The 18,855-nt window shown below is 41.3% G+C and overlaps 1 protein-coding gene across 3 annotated transcripts in view; it reads left to right on the forward strand.

Moving 5' to 3' along the window:
* The window catches only part of TLE4 (TLE family member 4, transcriptional corepressor), a 141,300-nt gene that overhangs the window by 16,879 nt on the left and 105,566 nt on the right, over window positions 1-18,855 (forward strand). For all 3 annotated transcript variants that reach the window (XM_032427663.1, XM_032427664.1, XM_032427665.1), the window contains exon 5: window positions 18,037-18,099. In XM_032427663.1, the coding sequence (XP_032283554.1) occupies window positions 18,037-18,099 (63 nt within the window). The remainder of the gene's footprint in view (window positions 1-18,036; window positions 18,100-18,855) is intronic.

Raw genomic sequence — 18,855 nt, forward strand, 5'->3', positions numbered from 1 at the left:
CTTGCTTGAATATTTTTTGGCTAACTTGGGGAGGACAGAATGCTTATTTGGACTTCTTAATGGAGAAATTGTGTTCTGCAAAATTCCAGAATGCCCTTCTTAAGCTTTCACCTTTATGTAGGTTCCAGGAATGTAGAGGTGACAGTTTGGCAGCTTTGCTTCCTTGTGAGTCTTCCCTTACATTTATGAGGTGGCAGATTTAGGAGAGGCTGGGTCAGGCATAGTACATTTATGTACAAAAACCTGGCTTTTTAATATGGCTACTCGTTTCCAAATGCTTGATATGGTTGGCAGAAGAAGATGGCTCAAAATTTGGACCTATTTTAACCAGATCTCAGCAAAACTGATAGGATTTTCTTATAATCTAAGCAAGAATTCAGGATATTTTGCATCAATTTTGGATGCATATAGAAAAAATTCTGGTAAGATCTTTGTTGCATTTGGGTTGTGAGATGGCATGCCAGCGTCCCAGCTTAGATTTATACATCCCACATTTTTCCTTGATTCAGGAATATCTTGGAGGTATTGGCAGGTTTAGTTCCAGACCATCACAATAAAGCAAATATTGTAATAAACCAAGTCAGATGAATTTTTTGGTTTCCCAGGTCATATAAAAATTACGTTTACACTGTACTGTAGTCTATTAAAGTGTGCAGTAGCATTATGTCTTAAAAAAACAATACACATACATTAGAAAACACTCTTGCTAAAAAATGCTAGCCATCATCTGAGCTTTCAGTGAGTCGTAATCACTGATCATAGATCACCATAAGAAATAGAATAATAATGAAAAAGTGTGAAATATTGGGAGAATTACCAAAATGTGACACAGAGACGTAAAACAAGCAAATGCTGTTGGAAAAATGGTGCCAGTAGATTTTCTTGGTGTTGGATTGCCACAAACTTTCAACTCGTAAAATATGCAGTATCTGCGAAGCACAATAAAGTGAAATGGCAATAAAACGAGGTGGGCCTGTATTTGATTTTCCAGTTTGGGGGCATGCTTTTGCTACATTTGTTTGTTTGAAGCTCACCCCCAAAATTAACTATCTAAAATGGAAATATTTAGCTTCTCAAATTGAAATACCTAGAACAGGACCTACAAAGGTCAAGAAGATCATAACCTAAAGACTTAAACGTGAACAAGAGCTTAATCCTCCTGAGGTTGTTTTAGTCTTCCTACATTGAGAGTTACTTGGTTAAGAGAAGGTAGTGCTGGAGACCTCAGATGGAAGGCAAAGGCCGAGTTGGCTTTGAATTGTTCTTTAAGCAAATGCTAATTGATCTCACACTACCTGTAGGGCACACTTTGAGGTCTAGGGAGTTAGAAGAGGTGATAGGCTCGCCTCCATGGAGATTCTAGTCTTTTTATGGCATTTGGACCAATGTGAACAAAACAAGGCATTTGTGTGGATGGCACTGTGACCTAGACAGAAGAGGAAGTCAGGAGTGATTAAGGATGCTATTCCCAAGATAATTGCAGGGGCATTTCAGTGGCAGCTCAGAGGAGGGGGGTCACTTAGGAAGAAAGGAAAGGGGATGATTCCAAGTGGAAGCCATATAGATGGGAAAGGGCTGTGTATATTCAGGCTCTGGTTAGCGTTTCCAGCTTGGTTGGGATAGGGGAAAAAATGGTTGAGAAGGCAGGTTTGGGATTCATTTATAGAATGCCTTGAATGCTAGTATAGTATGTGGGCTATTGAAGGAAGGCAAGAAGAAGATTAATCAGATGGTAGGGCAAGGATATGTCTGTTTTGCTAATTGCCTTATTCTCAGCAGCTAGCATGGGCCCTGATAGCAGATATTCAGTGAAAGCTGGCTAAAATGATTTGAGTGGAGAGAGACAGGACTGGAGAGGGACAGGGTTGAGGAGGGATGTGGGACTCGCAAGGAGGAACTCAAGTGACCCAGAGTTCATTGGATGAGGGGTGTGTAAATGCATAGGAGAGAGTTCCTAAGACGATGACCCCTGCAGCCTGGCAGAATCCTGGTACCACTGATAGAAAAGGAAACCTTGGAAGGGGGAACTTGCTCTTGATTATATGCTGGGCGTGAGGTGCCTGGGGAGGAGGGAGTGATAGAAGAAGGGGAGGAAAGAAAAGTGCATTTGTTGCTTCTCTTTCCTGCATGCCTTCATATCCGCATCTTCCCTTTATCTCCTGCCAAATCTATACTCCTGCCAAGAACCTCAAGGATTCTTTTACATAAGACCTGTATTTGTGCCTTTATTCTATACCCAGGCCAGGATGGACTTGGCAGGCAGCTCTTTGCGGACAGTGGATTTAGGAACTTACCGCATTAAAGGTGTGTGGCGTTTGTGTTAGCAAATGGGAGAGAGTGTTTCTCTTCATCATGTTTGCTTGATTGCTGCCATTACCTTTATATAGATGTAATAGTGGGAGTTTGCAAATTATCTGATTTTTGACTTTTTCTTTTTAAAATTTTTTTTTAACATTAAAAATAGGTACAGAATCCTCTAAATTATTCATCAGCTATGGAAACTTTGCTCCAGTCATTCTTTTTTTTCTTTTTAATTTTTATATCATTTGGCCAATGACTTTGGGTAGGTCGGTAATTCCATCTCCTTTTTGTGTTGAGAAATTTTGTGTAAACTATGAGTCTCAGTCTGTAATTGTTTTGAGAAACTACTATATTTCAAAAGAAATAATTATCCCCATTGTTCATTATGTATGAGCTAAATACTGAAATTACAATGGATGCTTCAGTCAGTGCAAATTATGTATGCGGTTAATTTTCTTCTTTTTTTTTCCTAATGTGGCATATTCTATATTTTAAACTTTCCCCCCTTTAGACACTTGTCTTAAACTGCTGTAGTGGAATGAGAAAAGCAATGATAGTAAGGAAAGTTAAGTAAACATGAAATTAAAAAGGCCATAGAGTACATTTTGGTAAACCAAAATATTGCTTGGTGGCATAAAACCACAGATCCATTCCAAAAAAAAAAAAAAACAACAACACGCGCGGAAATGTGGTTTTGTTGTCTGTCATGCAGTTTGTTTTCAACTGTCAGAAACATACGTTGCTTTCTGGGGTATTTTTTTTTCAAGCCTGACCACAGCTTTTCATTTCCTTCACTCCACCCACACCTCCCACCGCACCTCCACGTATCTAGTGCTAATTTATGGGTGATTTAAATGTAATGACATAATCATCAACCAGCAGAAAGGTCTCAGCAGTTGTGGCAAAAGTTTCTTGTCTGAGATGTGCTCAGTGCCAGTTCTGTGCTTTTGGAAACGTCTATAATCAGAACACAGTGATTGTCCTTGTTTTTGGACTTTTCAATTTAAGTTAAACTGTGATCTTTAAAAGGTGGTTTTGAAGTGCTTTGCTTTTTTGCTAAAAAGGTAATATATTCACATTAAAGAACTTTTAGAAAGAAGAAGAATTGCTCACCCACGATCCTTCTACTCTGAGCTAACTGCTGACCCAGGCAGAGGCCCAAGGCTGAGGCCTCACTGTCTCCACCAGTTGCGCTGTTGGCTGATGGAAAGTTATATCTGCCTATCCCTCATCAGAAGTACTGGTCAGGGTTCAAAGGGTAATACAGAAAATAGACACGTGTATGTTTTATTCCTTTTAAAAGTACAAAAGTACAGAAAGTATATGTATAGTAAAATGAAACCTTAGATCTTTAAAATTAATTTTGATTTATTGGTAACTTTAAGGTTTCTTTATCTTTTTTGTGGGCAACACAATCCTACATATTTTTTTAGGATCTGCTCTTAATTTAGCCAGTAACTCCCTGTGATCTTGGTAAATTATTTAACTTCCCTGAGTCTCAGTTCTCATGCGAATATAGAAAACGAGGGGATAGGACCTGATCAATATGTTTTATAAAATGCTGGTTCGCAGGCCCCAGAACCTGGGACTTTTGGGCATCAGCATTTTCCTAAATGCTCCAGGGTGATTCTAATGTGCAGCAGGGTTGAGAACCAGTGACTTAAAGCAGTGCTTCTCAGACTTTAGTGTGCATACAAATCACTGGAGACCCTGTTAAAATGAGATTCTCTTTCAGCAGGTTGGAGTGGTGCCTGCTAACTAATGCCCAGGTGATGCTGAGGCTGCTGCTCTACGGGCCACATGTGGAGTAGCACGGAGCCGTAAAATCTCTAAAATTTCTTCCATTTCTTAGTCATTACTTATTTCCATGAGGCAGTTTGTATAGTACATGGGGGAGTCCGTGTGCTGCTTGAATGACACCCCTGATTTAAGATGTCAGGATTGATAGGTAGTGTGGTATCCTCATAACCTTTCATTGTTTAGATTCCAGACGTGCATCCCTGGAACGGTTCAGCAGCATGAAGTAGTTTTAATAGTACCTTGCTTCAGGCAGCCTGACTGCATGCCAGCTGGTGGCTGGTGGGCTTGGCACATTGTTACAGAGAAGGGGGGCACTTTCCAGTCTTCCCTCCTCTGCTCACTGAGACCCCACTGTAACAGGTGCTTACACTTTCAAATTCTGTCTCCTTTCCTCTCATCCTCCAGTGGCTACCCTGCCCATATTGACCTCTAATTTCTGAGCAGTATTTTAGGGAAATGGGGAAAAAAAAATCATGAAGTAGTACATTTTGTCTTAACTTGATTTCTCATGTGAGCACATTCTCTGCAGAAAATTTATTAAACCTAATTTTAAGCAAGCAAAACTCCCCAATTTTAAGGTGTATTTTGTTGTGGAAGAAGCACAAACATCCTTGAGTGGTAACATTGGCCATGCTCTTCTTTAACCCTGTCATTTAGAAATAAGGAAGTACTGTTCATAATTGTAGTCCTTTCCTCTAGTTTGCTGTAGCATGGCATCAGACCAGCAGGCAGCAGGATCTAGCGGGACGGCCCCGCTGAGGTCTGGGGTGTCTGCAGAACGGATTTTTAGGCCATCAGCTGCCCTTAAGCAGTTAAGTATAACTGTGGCCACTTAGCTTCTCCATGTAAACCAGGCAGGGATCAGAGAATGCTCCATTTATTAGGGCTGTGTTAGAGAATTTTGTTGCCTTGAAGGAATATACTTATTACCTTTTTCTAAAGTCCCAGGCAATAAAAAATTACAGTTTGCAGTGTGGGAGTGTTGCTTTAGAGTAGTGTTACTCATTGTGGTCTGCAGACTGGAGCAGGTCTGCGCGAACAGTTTGCTATAGGTGGGCGTTAACAATAAGGAGCTTCTACCAGACTGTAAATCAACACACCGCTTTCTTCATTGCAAATGTCTTCATTGTTAAAAAACAAAACCAAAGAACAAAAAAATCCCACCTAGCTGAACTGAACAGTAGTTGATTTAATTCTGGCACAAGACTTTTTGTCTTTCTGCTGATGGATAACAATTTGAGGATTGCCTGCTCTTCAGTAGCACTGCTTTAGAATATGTAATCAGAGGGTTTATCAGGGTTGTTTTATTAGTTAGGAATAGACAAATAGAAGTTCATAAAGTAAAGGAAGGTGTAACCTGGAAAGATAAAAAAGTAAACTTAGAGGCAGGTTAGGTTAAAGGTAAAATCAAGTTCAAGGTGGTAGGGACATGTACAAAATAGTAAGTTATCGCAAGTGGGAAGCTGTTCAGAGTCACTGCAGTTTGTGCGTTGGTTAATGCAAAACTCGTTTAAATTCTTCTTGAGTACTTCTGAATTCTTAATAACTTGTCTTAGAATTTTTGTTTTTCCTTTTCATCATCTACCTCTAATGGACATAACACATTTCTGTAAATCTTATATAACTGTTTTCTGTAGTCTTAAATTACAAGAAGCTTTGAAATTAAGCCTGGCTTCCCCTTTACCTCTCCTCCTCTCCCCTCAGCCTGCTATTTACTCTTTACTACTATATATAAAATTTACTGCATCCAGGGCAAGTATCTGTTTACCAAGAAAAGAGGAAGAGCGATCCTTTGCCAGTAGCAAAACATAAATACTAGAATGTCTTTTCTGGGTCATAGTGCAAGAAAGTGGAGAAACAGCCGATTTTCTGGGGCTGGGCTTGTGACCTCACTCCTCTTCCCAATCAGTCTGGAAGTACTGCCCTCTGTTATCACTGTGCCAGTGAGTCTGCCCCACCCCCTCATTCCCTTTAGATCGGCAGCCCTTCCCTGGTGTAGTATAAATTAGTAAGGGATGCCTTCTTAATTGAGGGACAGGAAGAGCCTAAGCTTGAATCGATACCTAACAATACAGCTACTCAATTTGTAGCACTATCTAATCTCAGTTCTGTCTTAGAACAGAACTACTTACCTTAAGCGATTTTATTCATAAGTGTATCCTCATAAATATCTCTGCCAAGCAGATATGGGGCAGCTAGTATTCTTCCCATTTCATGGGTGTAGAAATGGGAGTCCCAAATCACTTAGGAGTTTGCTGAAAGTCATGGTTTAGCTGGACTAGTAATTAGAGTCATCCTGGGATTTGGCACTCCACAGTTGTATCATTCATGCTTTCCAGAATGTTTCATCATCTGAGTTCAGCTTTTTCCCTTTGCCTTACATAACTGCCCCCCACAACACACCTTGAAACTAACCTTGTGACTTCCCAGTCCTAATGATTGGTAACACCATACCCAGGCTTTACATGTTGGGATCATGGATTCCTTCTAATTTTCCAGATCTTAGGGAGGTCACGACGTGCTGCTAGTTTTCCCTGTGCAGCGTGTCTCCTGTGCTTGCCCCCTCTGTCACCAAGCCTTACGTGGGCTTAGGGGAACACAGGGAACACTTTGGTATCTGTCCATATTGGGTCATTCTTTAGGGGTCCTTCTCCACTCCTGGAAATCCAGCCAGAATTCCCATCATGGCTCTCTTCCTCTTCTCTGCTCATTTTACCCTTTACCTTGGTGACCTTGTGCACTCTGCTTAATAGATGGATCCCAAATTTTTTCTACAGCCTGCATCTCTCCTCTGAGAGTCTCGTATGGAACCAAGTCCTCATTTCCATTCAGTGTCTCAAAAGTACTTAAACTCTCAGTGTCCCCAGATGACATCATCCCCCACCAGCCTGCTTGTTTGTGGTCCAGTGATCTCTATTTCAGGAAATGCCAGAACCATCCACCCAGTTTCCCAAGCCAGAAACCTGGGGGCAGGTGATGATTGCCTTTCCTTCTTGCTCATTCGCCACACCCAGTCAGTCATCTGGTCTCTCGGAATCTACTCCCAGTTACTCCCGCATCTGTTTACTTCTCTCCAGCTATCTGAGCATGGTGAATTACTTACCCAGGTTCTTTGGCTTTATCTGTATAATGAGGACAGAGTAATTCTCTTAGAATTGTTCTGCACTGAAGTGAAATATCTGGTGCGGGGGAAACTCCGTGAACGTTAGGGTGATGACGATGCTCATGACCATGATTGGCACATTTAGCTGCCTTATATATTTAAGATTACTTTCAGGATGGTCCATCCTGGGGGAAGATAATACCAGTACCCTGGGCTGTTGTGGGTCTGCTTCGTCAGCCACATCTGGTGCTGCTGCTGCCCCCTTCCTTTCACTTGTCCTATTTGTTGAATATGAATGTCCCTCATTGGTGCTGCAGGCTGATCCTTTTTGGAATGTTCTTGCCCTTTTCCTTGCCCCTCTCTCCTTTGTCTCTTAAGACTCACTTCACCCTCAGTTACTCAGGGAACCAGAGTCCTCTGTTAAGCATTTTTAAATACTGTGCATTTTGTATTTTTTCAGTGTCTGTTTCATCTGCTAGATTATGGGCTCTATAAATCCTGTCTTGTTCAGCTGCTCTGTTTCTCAGACTGTGACACAGTGCCTAGCAGGAGAGTAGACCGTTATTGGAAACTGTGGAATTAATATGGCTCACATGTAGCTCTCTCCGCAAAGCCTCTGTGAAGACTTCAGCCAGAAGGGGTTTTGTCCACCCCCACCCTCATTTCTAGGGCTCTTGTGTGTACCACCTAGGAGCCACATGTTGTCTGTTACTGTGTTTATTTGCATTTGGTCTTTGTACTAGATTATAAACACTTCAGAGTCCAGATCAAGTCGGCATTCACTGCCGTTCCCACCATAGCTGCTAGCTTAGAGTAGGAGTGAATCTGAAAACGTCTTGTTGAATTTCCTAAGTTTGTGGTGCTATGGGATTTCATATTGTTCCTATTCTGAAGTTATCTTTCATCCTCCATCTTTCCTTTTGTGGTATGTTTTGTGGTTATAAATCTCTTCCACCGCCATTCAAATATAATCAGTGACAAGAAGGGGGTGGAGGGCTGAAATGCACTGGAGTGTCTTGACCTCCTGTCTGGTATTTATCATAGCTTTCCCAGGAATTGTCCTTGATAGGTCCTTGCTGCCTTGCAAATAAAGTTCAGGCTCTTCAGTGTGGCATTCAGGACCTTCCACAGGCTGACCCTGTGAGCCCTTTCTGTCCTTATTTTCCACTCCCTTTTTTATTGCACACCTCCTGTGCTCTAGCTTAATGGTTTTCAATTCTGCCATTAGAATCACCTGGGGAGCTTTAAAATAATGCACTGAAGCATGGGTTCTGCCCTCCAAGAGTGTGAGTTCATTGGTCTGTGGTGAGGCCTGGGCGTTGGTGTTTGTGAAAGATCCCCCGGCGATGCTGGTGTACAGCCAGGCCTGGAAACCATTGACCAGCTCAGAGTTGCCCACAAAGTGGGATCTGCTCTAAGAGCTTTGAGAAGAAAGGGTTCTGCAGTCAAGTTTGATTGGTACCGCTTTTCCTGCGCTCCTTTCCAAATATTTGTAACTAGCGCTATCGAATGGGAGGTCTGAGGTGTGCAACAGCAAAGGACCCTGTTTAACTCTGTTTAAGCCCGGTGAGGTCATCTGGTCAGGGAGTATGATACCTGTTAACAACATCTGCAAGACGCTGTGTAGAAGCTGCTCTGGGCGATGCTGCTTCCAGCCATATCTCAGCTTTTAAGTCAGTTCTTTATGTGCCCTTTATTCATCTCATCCAAATCAGACCCATGCCCTGCCCCAGGCTTCTCTCTCAGAACCCCCACTGTACCTTCTTCAGCACTTCCCGGATCTGAAATTCCTCTGCGTCTACCTGTCTGCTTCTGGCTCCCTCCCCCACAAGGTGCACTCCACCACAGCCGGGACTTCTTTGTCTTATTCGCCCCTGTGTCTCAGCACCTAAAGTAGGCCTGGCAAATAGTAGGTGCTTAATAAATATTTGTTGAATGGACAGAAAGGCAGCCATACATTTGTGGTTTTGGCTTTTTCTAAGGTACACGTTTAAATATTTAAACTGCCTGCACAGTATAATTAAAAGCAGCTTGAAATACATTTGAACAGTAGCTAGAAATACAGGAACAAAAGGGATGGTAGTAGTTTCTTATACTTTTAATTTTCTCAACCTATCTCGTAAAGTACTAAAAAAAAAAAAGGAAAAAGTAGATATGAACCTGACTGTAGAGATAATGCTATTTTTCTGATTATAGAGAGGCCTCAGTCTGTGGTGTGGGACTTCTTTTTTCTTTTTAAATTTTTTAACCAGCCTGTCACAGGTGGCTTCTCTCCGCCTGTGGGAGTCACACCTATGTGAGTCATTCAGAGAGTTTGGGTGAGGAATCATTGAGTGATGGTGGACTTTTGTGTGAGATACACTGCACCAAGGACAAAAGCCACAAAACCTGTCAGGAATTAGTACATTCTATGGAAAAATATCCCCCTATAGTGAGGGTATTCAAACAGGTTTGTCAGGGATGGTAGGGAGGGGATTTGCATATTTGAATCTATGCATGGGTCCCAGCAATTTCTGGCCTTTGTTTGGAAGGGAATCCAAAGGCGTGTTCTCTGTAGGAGTCCTCTTGCTGCCACTGTGTCTATGGCTCCTGAAGCCTGGCTCTGACCACATTCTGAGTGGGGTTGGCATGTGTGAACTGCCCTGCATGTGTGATAGTTCGAGTGTGACCCGCTATGCCTCGAATTACCAGGAACTGCTCTTTTTAGTTCCTGTGCTAGCATGGACGCCAGTGCATGGCTCGGGCCCGGCCCTTCCTTGGGCTGTTAGAGTTATCTCCCAGCTTTACTCTGGACATACCCTTGTGGAGATTTATCTTAACTCAGCATATGAGGTGTTCCCTCATTGTGCTCTCTAACAAATACCCCAGTTCTTGTGGGTGAGGTGATCAGCAGTCTGGTGTGAGTGATCTCAGGAAGGAGGTTGAGTGGCATCTCCTTTTATCATGTTTCTTAAAATACCTTTTAAAACACATGTCCTGCCAAGGTTTCAGAATGGAAGTTGTAGTCATTTACTTAGCAGTCAGGAATTGTCTGGAGTGAATTTGCATTTCCTTTTGTTGCCCACTGTGATTACTTATTATTCTTTTGGAGCAGCATGGCATCCTAAATGCCAGAAAAGATGTGCGTTGGGAAGGTAAACAAACCAAACCAGAGTACAAGCAGGTCTTCCAGGTGGATATTCCTTTACGAGTGAAGTGCTCTAACTATTCCCAAACAATTTTAGGGTGCTTGTGAAAGATTTTAGGAGATTCCTACCACCTAACTCAACTGCGGTTGCTTCTGTTCATTCAACAAATATTTTTGGGTGTCTTCTACTTACCACACAGGGGGGCGGTAGACCGAGATCTCTGCCTTCACTGAGCCTGCATTCTGTAGAACCTTGCTACTCAGGGTGCTGTCTCTAGACCCGCAGTGTCCGTGTCACTTTGGAATTTGTTAGAAGCGTAGACTGTCGGGCCCCACTTCAGGCAGAGATTTTAACAAGATTCCTGGGTGATTATTAGTACGCACATTAAAGTTTGAGAAGCACTACTCTCTGTTCATGTAAACAAAAACATGTGAGATGCTTTCAGACGATCACAAACGCCGTGGAGAAAGGACTGTACTGGGCCTGAGAATGACTGGGAGGAGTCGGAGGATGGGGAGTGGAGATGTGTGAGGTGTCCATGGGCTGAGACTGAAGAAGTGAGTAGGCAGCGAGCCTTGGGAAGATCAGGCACAGGGACCTCTCCCTCATCCTTGCATGCTTTGTACACCCCCGTTTTTTGGATGATTTTCCCCTTTTCTGCTCTAGGCCAGGTGGGGGCCCACAGATTCACTTGCCTGCTCTGCCTGGACCCTGGGAGCGTTTGGCAGAGCAGCGTGAGTTCAAGCAGAGGGGCACAACTTGGTTTTGATAGGAGCTGGCTATTTATCTAAGTGAGAAAACAGTCTAAGGGGCTGGAAGGGTATCTTGACAGTTACGACTTCAAAGACTTGAAATTTTATGTGATTGTGAGGGGGAAGGGGAAACCAATAGAGGTCTTGCTAGAATTGAAAGGACGAGAGAAAAGGAAATGCTGGGGAATGTGGATATAGACGTAGGTTTTCCGGAAAATGGAGAGAAGAAGAAAACAGACAAGGAGGTCTTAAGCCTAACGTAAGAGGATAGACTGAAAAACAGAGCATGGCTCTCAGTGTAGAGAAGGCGGTTTATTGCTTTTCTTGGAGGTGTAGGTATCCTTGATGAGAGCTTGTAAGGACCATTAGTGTTTTTATTTGTCTTACTGGTTTTATTCCAATATCCAAAGTTCCTCTGTCTTTAGGTGTTTCTCACATATAGTTTAATCACATAGATCATGATGGGAAAAATTAAGGTAGATGATCTTCACCTGCTGTGGATACAAGGAATACTTTTGCTCTCTCTACTCTTGCTAAGTATGATAATGCTTAATTGTAAATCAGCATCCCAAGGCACCTGTACACTTATGTCAGTAGGAAAGAGTAAGGTGAAAACAACTCGAGAGATTGATTGATGGATTCAGAGACCGGGAGAGAGAAGAGAAATCAGACAATAGCTAGCAGACCTTGCTGTGACATACTGGGCCTGAGGAAATGAACATTTGCATGGGTGTCTTAGGACTCAGAGTAATCAGGTTCTCTGACCAGCTCCACCTTGTTCCTCGAAGGCTGAAGTCAAGCTCACTAGAGAAAGTCATTTTCTTTCCCTACTCCTGACATCCCACTTTTCCCTCCCATCTTTTTCCCCCATTTTCCCTGCCACTCCCCTCTGGTGGAGCTGAGTATAATCATGATAACATTAGTTACAGTGTTTTTCAGACTTTAGAACCGAAATGATTTGACCTTGTAGGAGTAGTTGGATGTCTGGCACAATGATCGTCATTCTTAACCTTGATAATGTATCACTCTCAAACATTTGGAGCTGTATTTAAACACAGTAACCAGAGCCCAGAAGGTATAGTAAGGATAATAGGCATCTATCTGGGATTTCCCTTTTCCCTTAAAGACCTTATAGAAAGCTCAAGAGATGAGAGGAAAGGGCACTTTTTTCTACTCGTGGCAAAAATGCTTCAGTAAAATGCAGCTTTACCTTGGGGACGGATCGGAATAGTTTCATGAAATGTAGGTATACCGTGATACTCTTCAGGAAGGGCATTGCCCTGCGTACTCTTGCGCTAGCATCGCACACAGTAGCACCCGTATATCTTGTTAGGACAAACAAACAGTGTACTTCAGTGTATGCAGTGAACTGAACTACATACTGGGTACTTAATAGCATACTTTGCACTCTGTAAATTAGCATAGATACGAGTTCAAAACACAGCAGATTGACATTGCTTTGAGGTATTACAGTCAGGAGAATCATTCCTTTAGTTCAACTCCCTGGAGGAGGCGGGGGTTGGGTGGTGACTAAAAATTGGTTGAATATTGGCACTTTCATATCGTTCAAGGTAAGACTAATTGAGTACTCCTAGATAGTACCTCTTTCTTATTAGAGGAAGTGGGATGATGAGAGCTTTTAAAAGTCTTAATACTTACAAAAAGAAAAGTCTTAGTAGTTTGAATCAGTCCTTTATGGAAACTGATAAATGTTTTATCAAATTGATTCTCACAATGTTATCACTTCATTTATTGCTTTATTAAGCAGCATAAAATATTTTGTACAAATAAGTACCTGAACTAAAATAAAACATAGGCATCTGGTTTACCAGCTTACCAGCTGACAGTACCTTTGGTCTAAATCTCTATGCCTTAATTCCAGTTTGGCTTTTTTTTTTTAATACAAAAATTAGTTTTTTTTTTAAAGATTTTATTTATTTATTTGAGAGAGAGAATGAGAGAGAGAGCACATGAGAGGGGGGAGGGTCAGAGGGAGAAGCAGACTCCCTGCTGAGCAGGGAGCCCGATGTGGGACTCGATCCCAGGACTCCAGGATCATGACCTGAGCCGAAGGCAGTCGCTTAACCAACTGAGCCACCCAGGCGCCCCACAAAAATTAGTTTTATCCATTGTGTATGCTTATCTCTTTTGTAAAGTTGAATTTTGATAACAAGATAAAAACTTGAGTTGTCAGGTTTTTTTTTTTTTTTTAAAGAATTTATTTATTTATTTGACAGAGAGAGACACAGCCTGAGAGGGAACACAAGCAGGGGGAGTGGGAGAGGGAGAAGCAGGCTTCCCGCGGAGCAAGGAGCCCGATGTGGGGCTCGATCCCAGGACCCCGGGATCATGACCTGAGCCGAAGGCAGACGCTTAATGACTGAGCCACCCAGGCGCCCTTGAGTTGTCAGTTTTGAGAAATAGTACTACTTGAGTATTTTTCCTTAGGTTTAGCCTGGATTTTTATTAAGTCGGAAAGAATTTCTCATTAGTCCTCTGACTTTTTAATCTAGGGGCAAGCAGGATCAGTTCCAGAATTTAGGCCATTTCTGAGAAAATTTGGAACAGATAAATGAACAAATGAAGATAATTTATTTTCTGATTGAAATAAAAAATTACGGTCTTTGGTTGTGTAGAGGTAAAAGAAGGGTGAAGGAGAGGGTTGCAGGATTTATTTGTACTTACTCCAAAAAGGATTTCAGATAGACTAAGAAGAAATTTCTCTTCACTTTTTTGAAGTGTTTTATATAATTGGTGAATGTATGTTCTTGATAAACGCTTAATAAGGTAGAGTCTCTATTAAAAACGTTTTTGGCAAAGAAACTGCTGTAGAAAGCAAATTAATTGTGAAATGTTATTCTTCAAGAATTTTTTTCTGAAACTATAATTGTTTGTGTTTTGTTGTTGTTTGCTGGTTGGCTGCTAAAATGGTTTCCTAATAATGTTTTGTTTTTCTCTTTTATTTCAACAATACTGTGCAGTAGTGTTGCTCCTATTTTGATGAGAGACTAAAACTCCAAGAAATATTTTTTAAACCAATAATTGCTTTTGATACATTTCTTTGATTACTAAAATAAAGTTATCTGTATTTTCTCTCAAGTTTATTATGTCATAAAAATAAAATTTGTTTAATTTTTTAAGGAAATCACATAGGCGGAAATAATCTAAATAAAAATTAGATTTTTATTATATTACAACTATTTGAGGGGATGTAATTCAATTCAAGGGTAGGCTTAACCAGTTTTCTGTCTTACTTAAATGACTAATGTAATTTGTTATAAGTGATAAAGAAAATATGTATTTGATATTGTGTTCTTCAGCATTTGTTACTTTTTTAATCTAATGATTGAATTGTGGCATTCTTTTCAGTGCATGATGTTGCTTTCCCATGATGCAAGGTAGTTAAAGCATTTTCCAACAGTTCTTGAGTTGGAGTATGAAGAAAAAAAGCGATGAAAGCTTCTTCCTTATGTTTTTCTGTTCCATTACCAACTGGTCATGCCACTAGGCCACTGGCCATCTCCATTTTGGAGGTGTTAGCCTGTCAGCATTCATGTGCCAAGTGTTGAGTGCACAGCCGAGGTGTTTTCATAGAATGCCTTTTTCTAAAATATTTTGCCCAGTTTGGGGGGGTGGTGGTGGTGTGTGTGTGTGTGTGTGTGTGTGTGTAGGGATGGTCATTTATTGGTTCTTTTTACCGGAGGGTGGCATAAAGGTGGGAAATTACAGGAGGAGGAAATAGAATGGTAGTGAAATGAGGGTAGGAAAATATGTGTAAAACTTATTTTTAAATGACTGTCTTGGTGGGTAGAGGAAGACATAATCGAAATATCAAAAATTGTTAATGCTTTCGACAAACTGTGGCGGTAAAAACAAATTATTTTGTTATGTTTTGGCATGAACAATTGTCCTTTTACTGGGGCCGTTAATGCTGTTTTGGAATACCGTGGGCATCTAAAGACAATAGTCTAGCAGTGTCTGTAAAGCCTCGAATACCACAATAACATGCAGCGCCCTAACAGCAGTAGTTCAGAATCTTGGCCTGTTTAAATGGGCTATCTGTGAATGTACTTGCTCAGGGATGCATGAGCCACATCACCTATCAATTTGATTGGAAGCTACAGCGCTGGCATAGGCTGATGGATAGCAGATTAGAGCCCTGATTAACCATGTGATTCGAAGACTGGGAATATATTGTCTAAGCAAGATTCATCAGATGCAATCAGAATTTCAAGTGGTCAGATGAAATTCAAATGTGTATTGTGGCGTTTCCTCCCCTAGTGCTTTTCCTCCTAGGTTGCCTTTTTTCCCCCCTCTCTTTCCCCAAAGCTGAAAAATACTTCTTTGATGAATCTGCTCCTTACCCTAAAGCTGTCTGTCTGTTATTCATCAGAAAGCAGGTCGCAGTTCAGTGAGCAGAAGAAAAGATTTTAATAGAAGCTGTGCCAGGGGCTGTAATGCATCATTTTAGGGCCCTAATTACATTACAATGACAAATATCAATGGTGACAACAGCAATAACCTACATCCTTTAATGGCTGTGCTGGAAAAGGAGTTTGGGCCCCACGCCATTAGATTAGACTCAGTTTCAAAACATAGGCCATTAGAAGTGTGTGTCCACAGTATTATTGGCTGATCACTGAAGCCCAGTGGAAAGGCCCGTAAATAAATGATGCCTCCCTAACGCTGGGTCCTGTGGGACAAAAGAGGCAAAATTAGTTGACCATGGAAGCAGAAGTGTTTCCGAGGCAACTTGAGCTTTCAAAGTGAGGAATGACCTGCTTAATTTTATGAAATCACACACACATCCCACCCCCCTGCCGCCAATTAGCCTGACCATGAAAAATCCATTGGCATGACAACTTAAAGAAATTAAGAAGTCTTTCAAGCAAAAGGAGACCTATAAAGAAAAAGTTTGCAGGATCCTCCCCTTTTTTTCTGTTATGTGTGTTAATATACATGAATAAAATAAATCTACTTTTCTACTTTTCTACACTTACTTTTAAGAAAAATGCAGATTTTTTTTTTTTCTCCAGTTGCTCAGACTTAAAATAGCCTAGGCCCAAAATTGAAGAAGGTCAAATAAATGCCTCTTGGTCTTTATTTTGCCTGACGAGCAAGTTTCCTTAGAGTAGTTTTTATTGCCTAGATTATGTAGGCAAACTAAAGAACTCCGTTTTCTTATGTGCCCACACATTTTTAAACCCTCCTAGCAAGGGACTACTTTATTTATGTAAACAACATAATGAGGAAAATATGCTTGGCAGATGGTTCTAAGCATTAGAATCATCAGTTTGGTCTGCCCCAAAGTGTCTCATTATCTTTTATTCTCTCCCCCTCCATCTCTCCCTACAAAAAGCTCAACAGCCAAATGCCTTTGAGATGCAGTGCTCTCTGGTGAATGCTACTCGATTCTCTCGGCTCACACTGGAATCTCACCCAGAACCACTGTGCTATGTCTGTCCAGGTGGAGAGTGGTTTGGTGATTCCCACTGCAGCTTTTCATGGTGCTTTAAGCATTCTTAAAGGATAGCTAAATGCTCCATGGGGCCAGTGCGGTAAATTAAATCAGGTCAGCACAGTTGGGTCCTTCTTCACTGCTGCGTTACTGGTGCTGGGTTTTTGTCCATGCGGTTGGGAATGCAGGCTGGGAGGAAAAGCTTAGGTTTGAAACTTCCTTCATGGTGAATTTGTGTTTTCTCTTGGCTGGCAAAGTTTTTAAGGTGCTGGCATTTAAAAGATTGCATAGCTGCAAAGTCAAAAGGGTTGCTGATGAAAGAAGGAAACCTAGATTGCACAAGGAGAGTGTCGCTGTCATTCTGGTAATGACTTAGCAAGAAAAAGAGCATTTTTGTCCTCTTATAAAATGAGAAACTGACCCTGGATGGAATTTATTTTAAGAATGTCTCAGGAATAGTAATTGCTTTTACATTTTCTGCCTCTCGACACTTCTCGCCTGTCCTTCACCCCACCCATCATTTAAAATATAAGATATTTTGTGTTTATGTGTATCGGAAAACCATGTGTTTACATGTCCCATCCTGAAATATATAAGGAGCCATCTGATAATACAAATTAAGATGAACATCAGTGAAGCTCTGAGTAGATTTTTGAAGAAAAGTTGGTGGTGGCATTTCTTTCTTTCTTTCTTTCTTTCTTTTTTTCTTTCTTTAACTTACTGTAGCATCCTATTGATAGAAAATTTCTATACTTACAAAAATTATTAGAGAATAAACTATTATCTGATGTTGCTAGGACTTGGCAGATCTCTAGTTCAAGAATAAGTAATGTTCCGAAGGTTAGTTTCCATATATATATATATACACACAAATCCCTTTCTGTTAAGTATAGGGAAATTTTTACCATGGTCTACCTCTGCACAGTGAAAACCCTGGTGGGACCCATTTGGAAATTTTCATGATTGAAGAAAACATGCTGTTCCCTAGCAATTTGTAACTTAAGGATCTGAGTTAATCAACTTATTTGGGTTGGTTGGGTGCTCTTCTTTTGGGAGGTTGGGGACTTGAAGCAAAGGCCACAAATGTAGAAATCCAATGAGTTACTGGGAGAAACTGGGATGGTGGGAAGAATGTATCTTTACTGTCAAACTAAAAACTCAAGGTTTTATGAAAAACCGTATTAGAATGAACAAGGGTCCTGTTGAAAACTGATTTCCAGTCATGAAAATAAATTCCTTTTTATGTTGTCCTGGTGCTTGAAGGTAGACTTTTTGAGATGAATGCTGGTTAATAAATTGTGCTATTAATGTGGCACTGTTGTCACTGCCTCCTTTTAATGGGCTTGCTGATGAGAGTTTTCCTCTTCCTTAGGAAATACGCCAGCCAGAATATAAAGTGTGTTTTAATATCATCCTGTTAATATTTCGGGAATTTGTAACCAGCTGACTGTTCTCTTTATTGCTTTCCTTTCCCCCCCCTTTTTTTTAATGCAGGCAGAGATTGTCAAGAGGCTGAATGCGATCTGTGCACAAGTCATTCCCTTCCTGTCCCAAGAGGTAAGGCAGTTGGTTTGAGATGCTGGGCTAGAAGGTGCCATTTTAGTGGTTTTGCAGAAAAGGGATTGTGGAACTGACTCTTCGGCCTTGTCAGTCTCTTGGTGTTTGTATGGCACATTTCTAGGATACAGTGTTCACATTCCAACTTCTACACCTTATTAACATTCAGTGGAGTATAACTGTGTTCATATAATGGAACATTTTCTAATGTGTGAAGCAAAATTCAATTGTTAAAATATTTTGCTGTCATTGGACAATGTAGTGTTGCTCAGAATTATGACTGTTTTTCATAATGGCATCTAATAAGGTGGATTGAAATATTGCCCAGAAGGGTTTGTTCTACACTTTTGTCACTGGGCATTAAGAGTTGGCAGAAGACACATCCATAGAAAGTGCTTTACGTAGTAAACAAACTAATGTAACTTTTGGCTAGCTGCTTTAAAAAGTTAACTTATTACCTGTCGAAGTCCTAACACTGTGCGTGCACTTGGAAAAAGATCCGCAGGATGGACTCTGTGGACTCGGTGCTCTGGGTACCACAGACTCCGCGCATCGCCCAGGCCCGTGCCTGTCGTGTGGCTCACCTGCTGCTGCTTGCTCACCAGCGGTGGAAGCACACACTGCAGACGCGCTCGTGTTGGAATGAGAAGGTGCATTTCTCGTGGATGGTGGCTTCCTTGTGGCTTCTGCCCCTCTTTGTTTGCTCGCTTGCTTTTGGTAGTTACAAAGTTTAGGTGACAGTGCTCAAGAGATCAT

This window comes from Phoca vitulina, unplaced genomic scaffold (assembly GCF_004348235.1).
Source record: "Phoca vitulina isolate PV1807 unplaced genomic scaffold, GSC_HSeal_1.0 scaffold37, whole genome shotgun sequence".
In the NCBI taxonomy this organism is placed as follows: domain Eukaryota; kingdom Metazoa; phylum Chordata; class Mammalia; order Carnivora; family Phocidae; genus Phoca; species Phoca vitulina.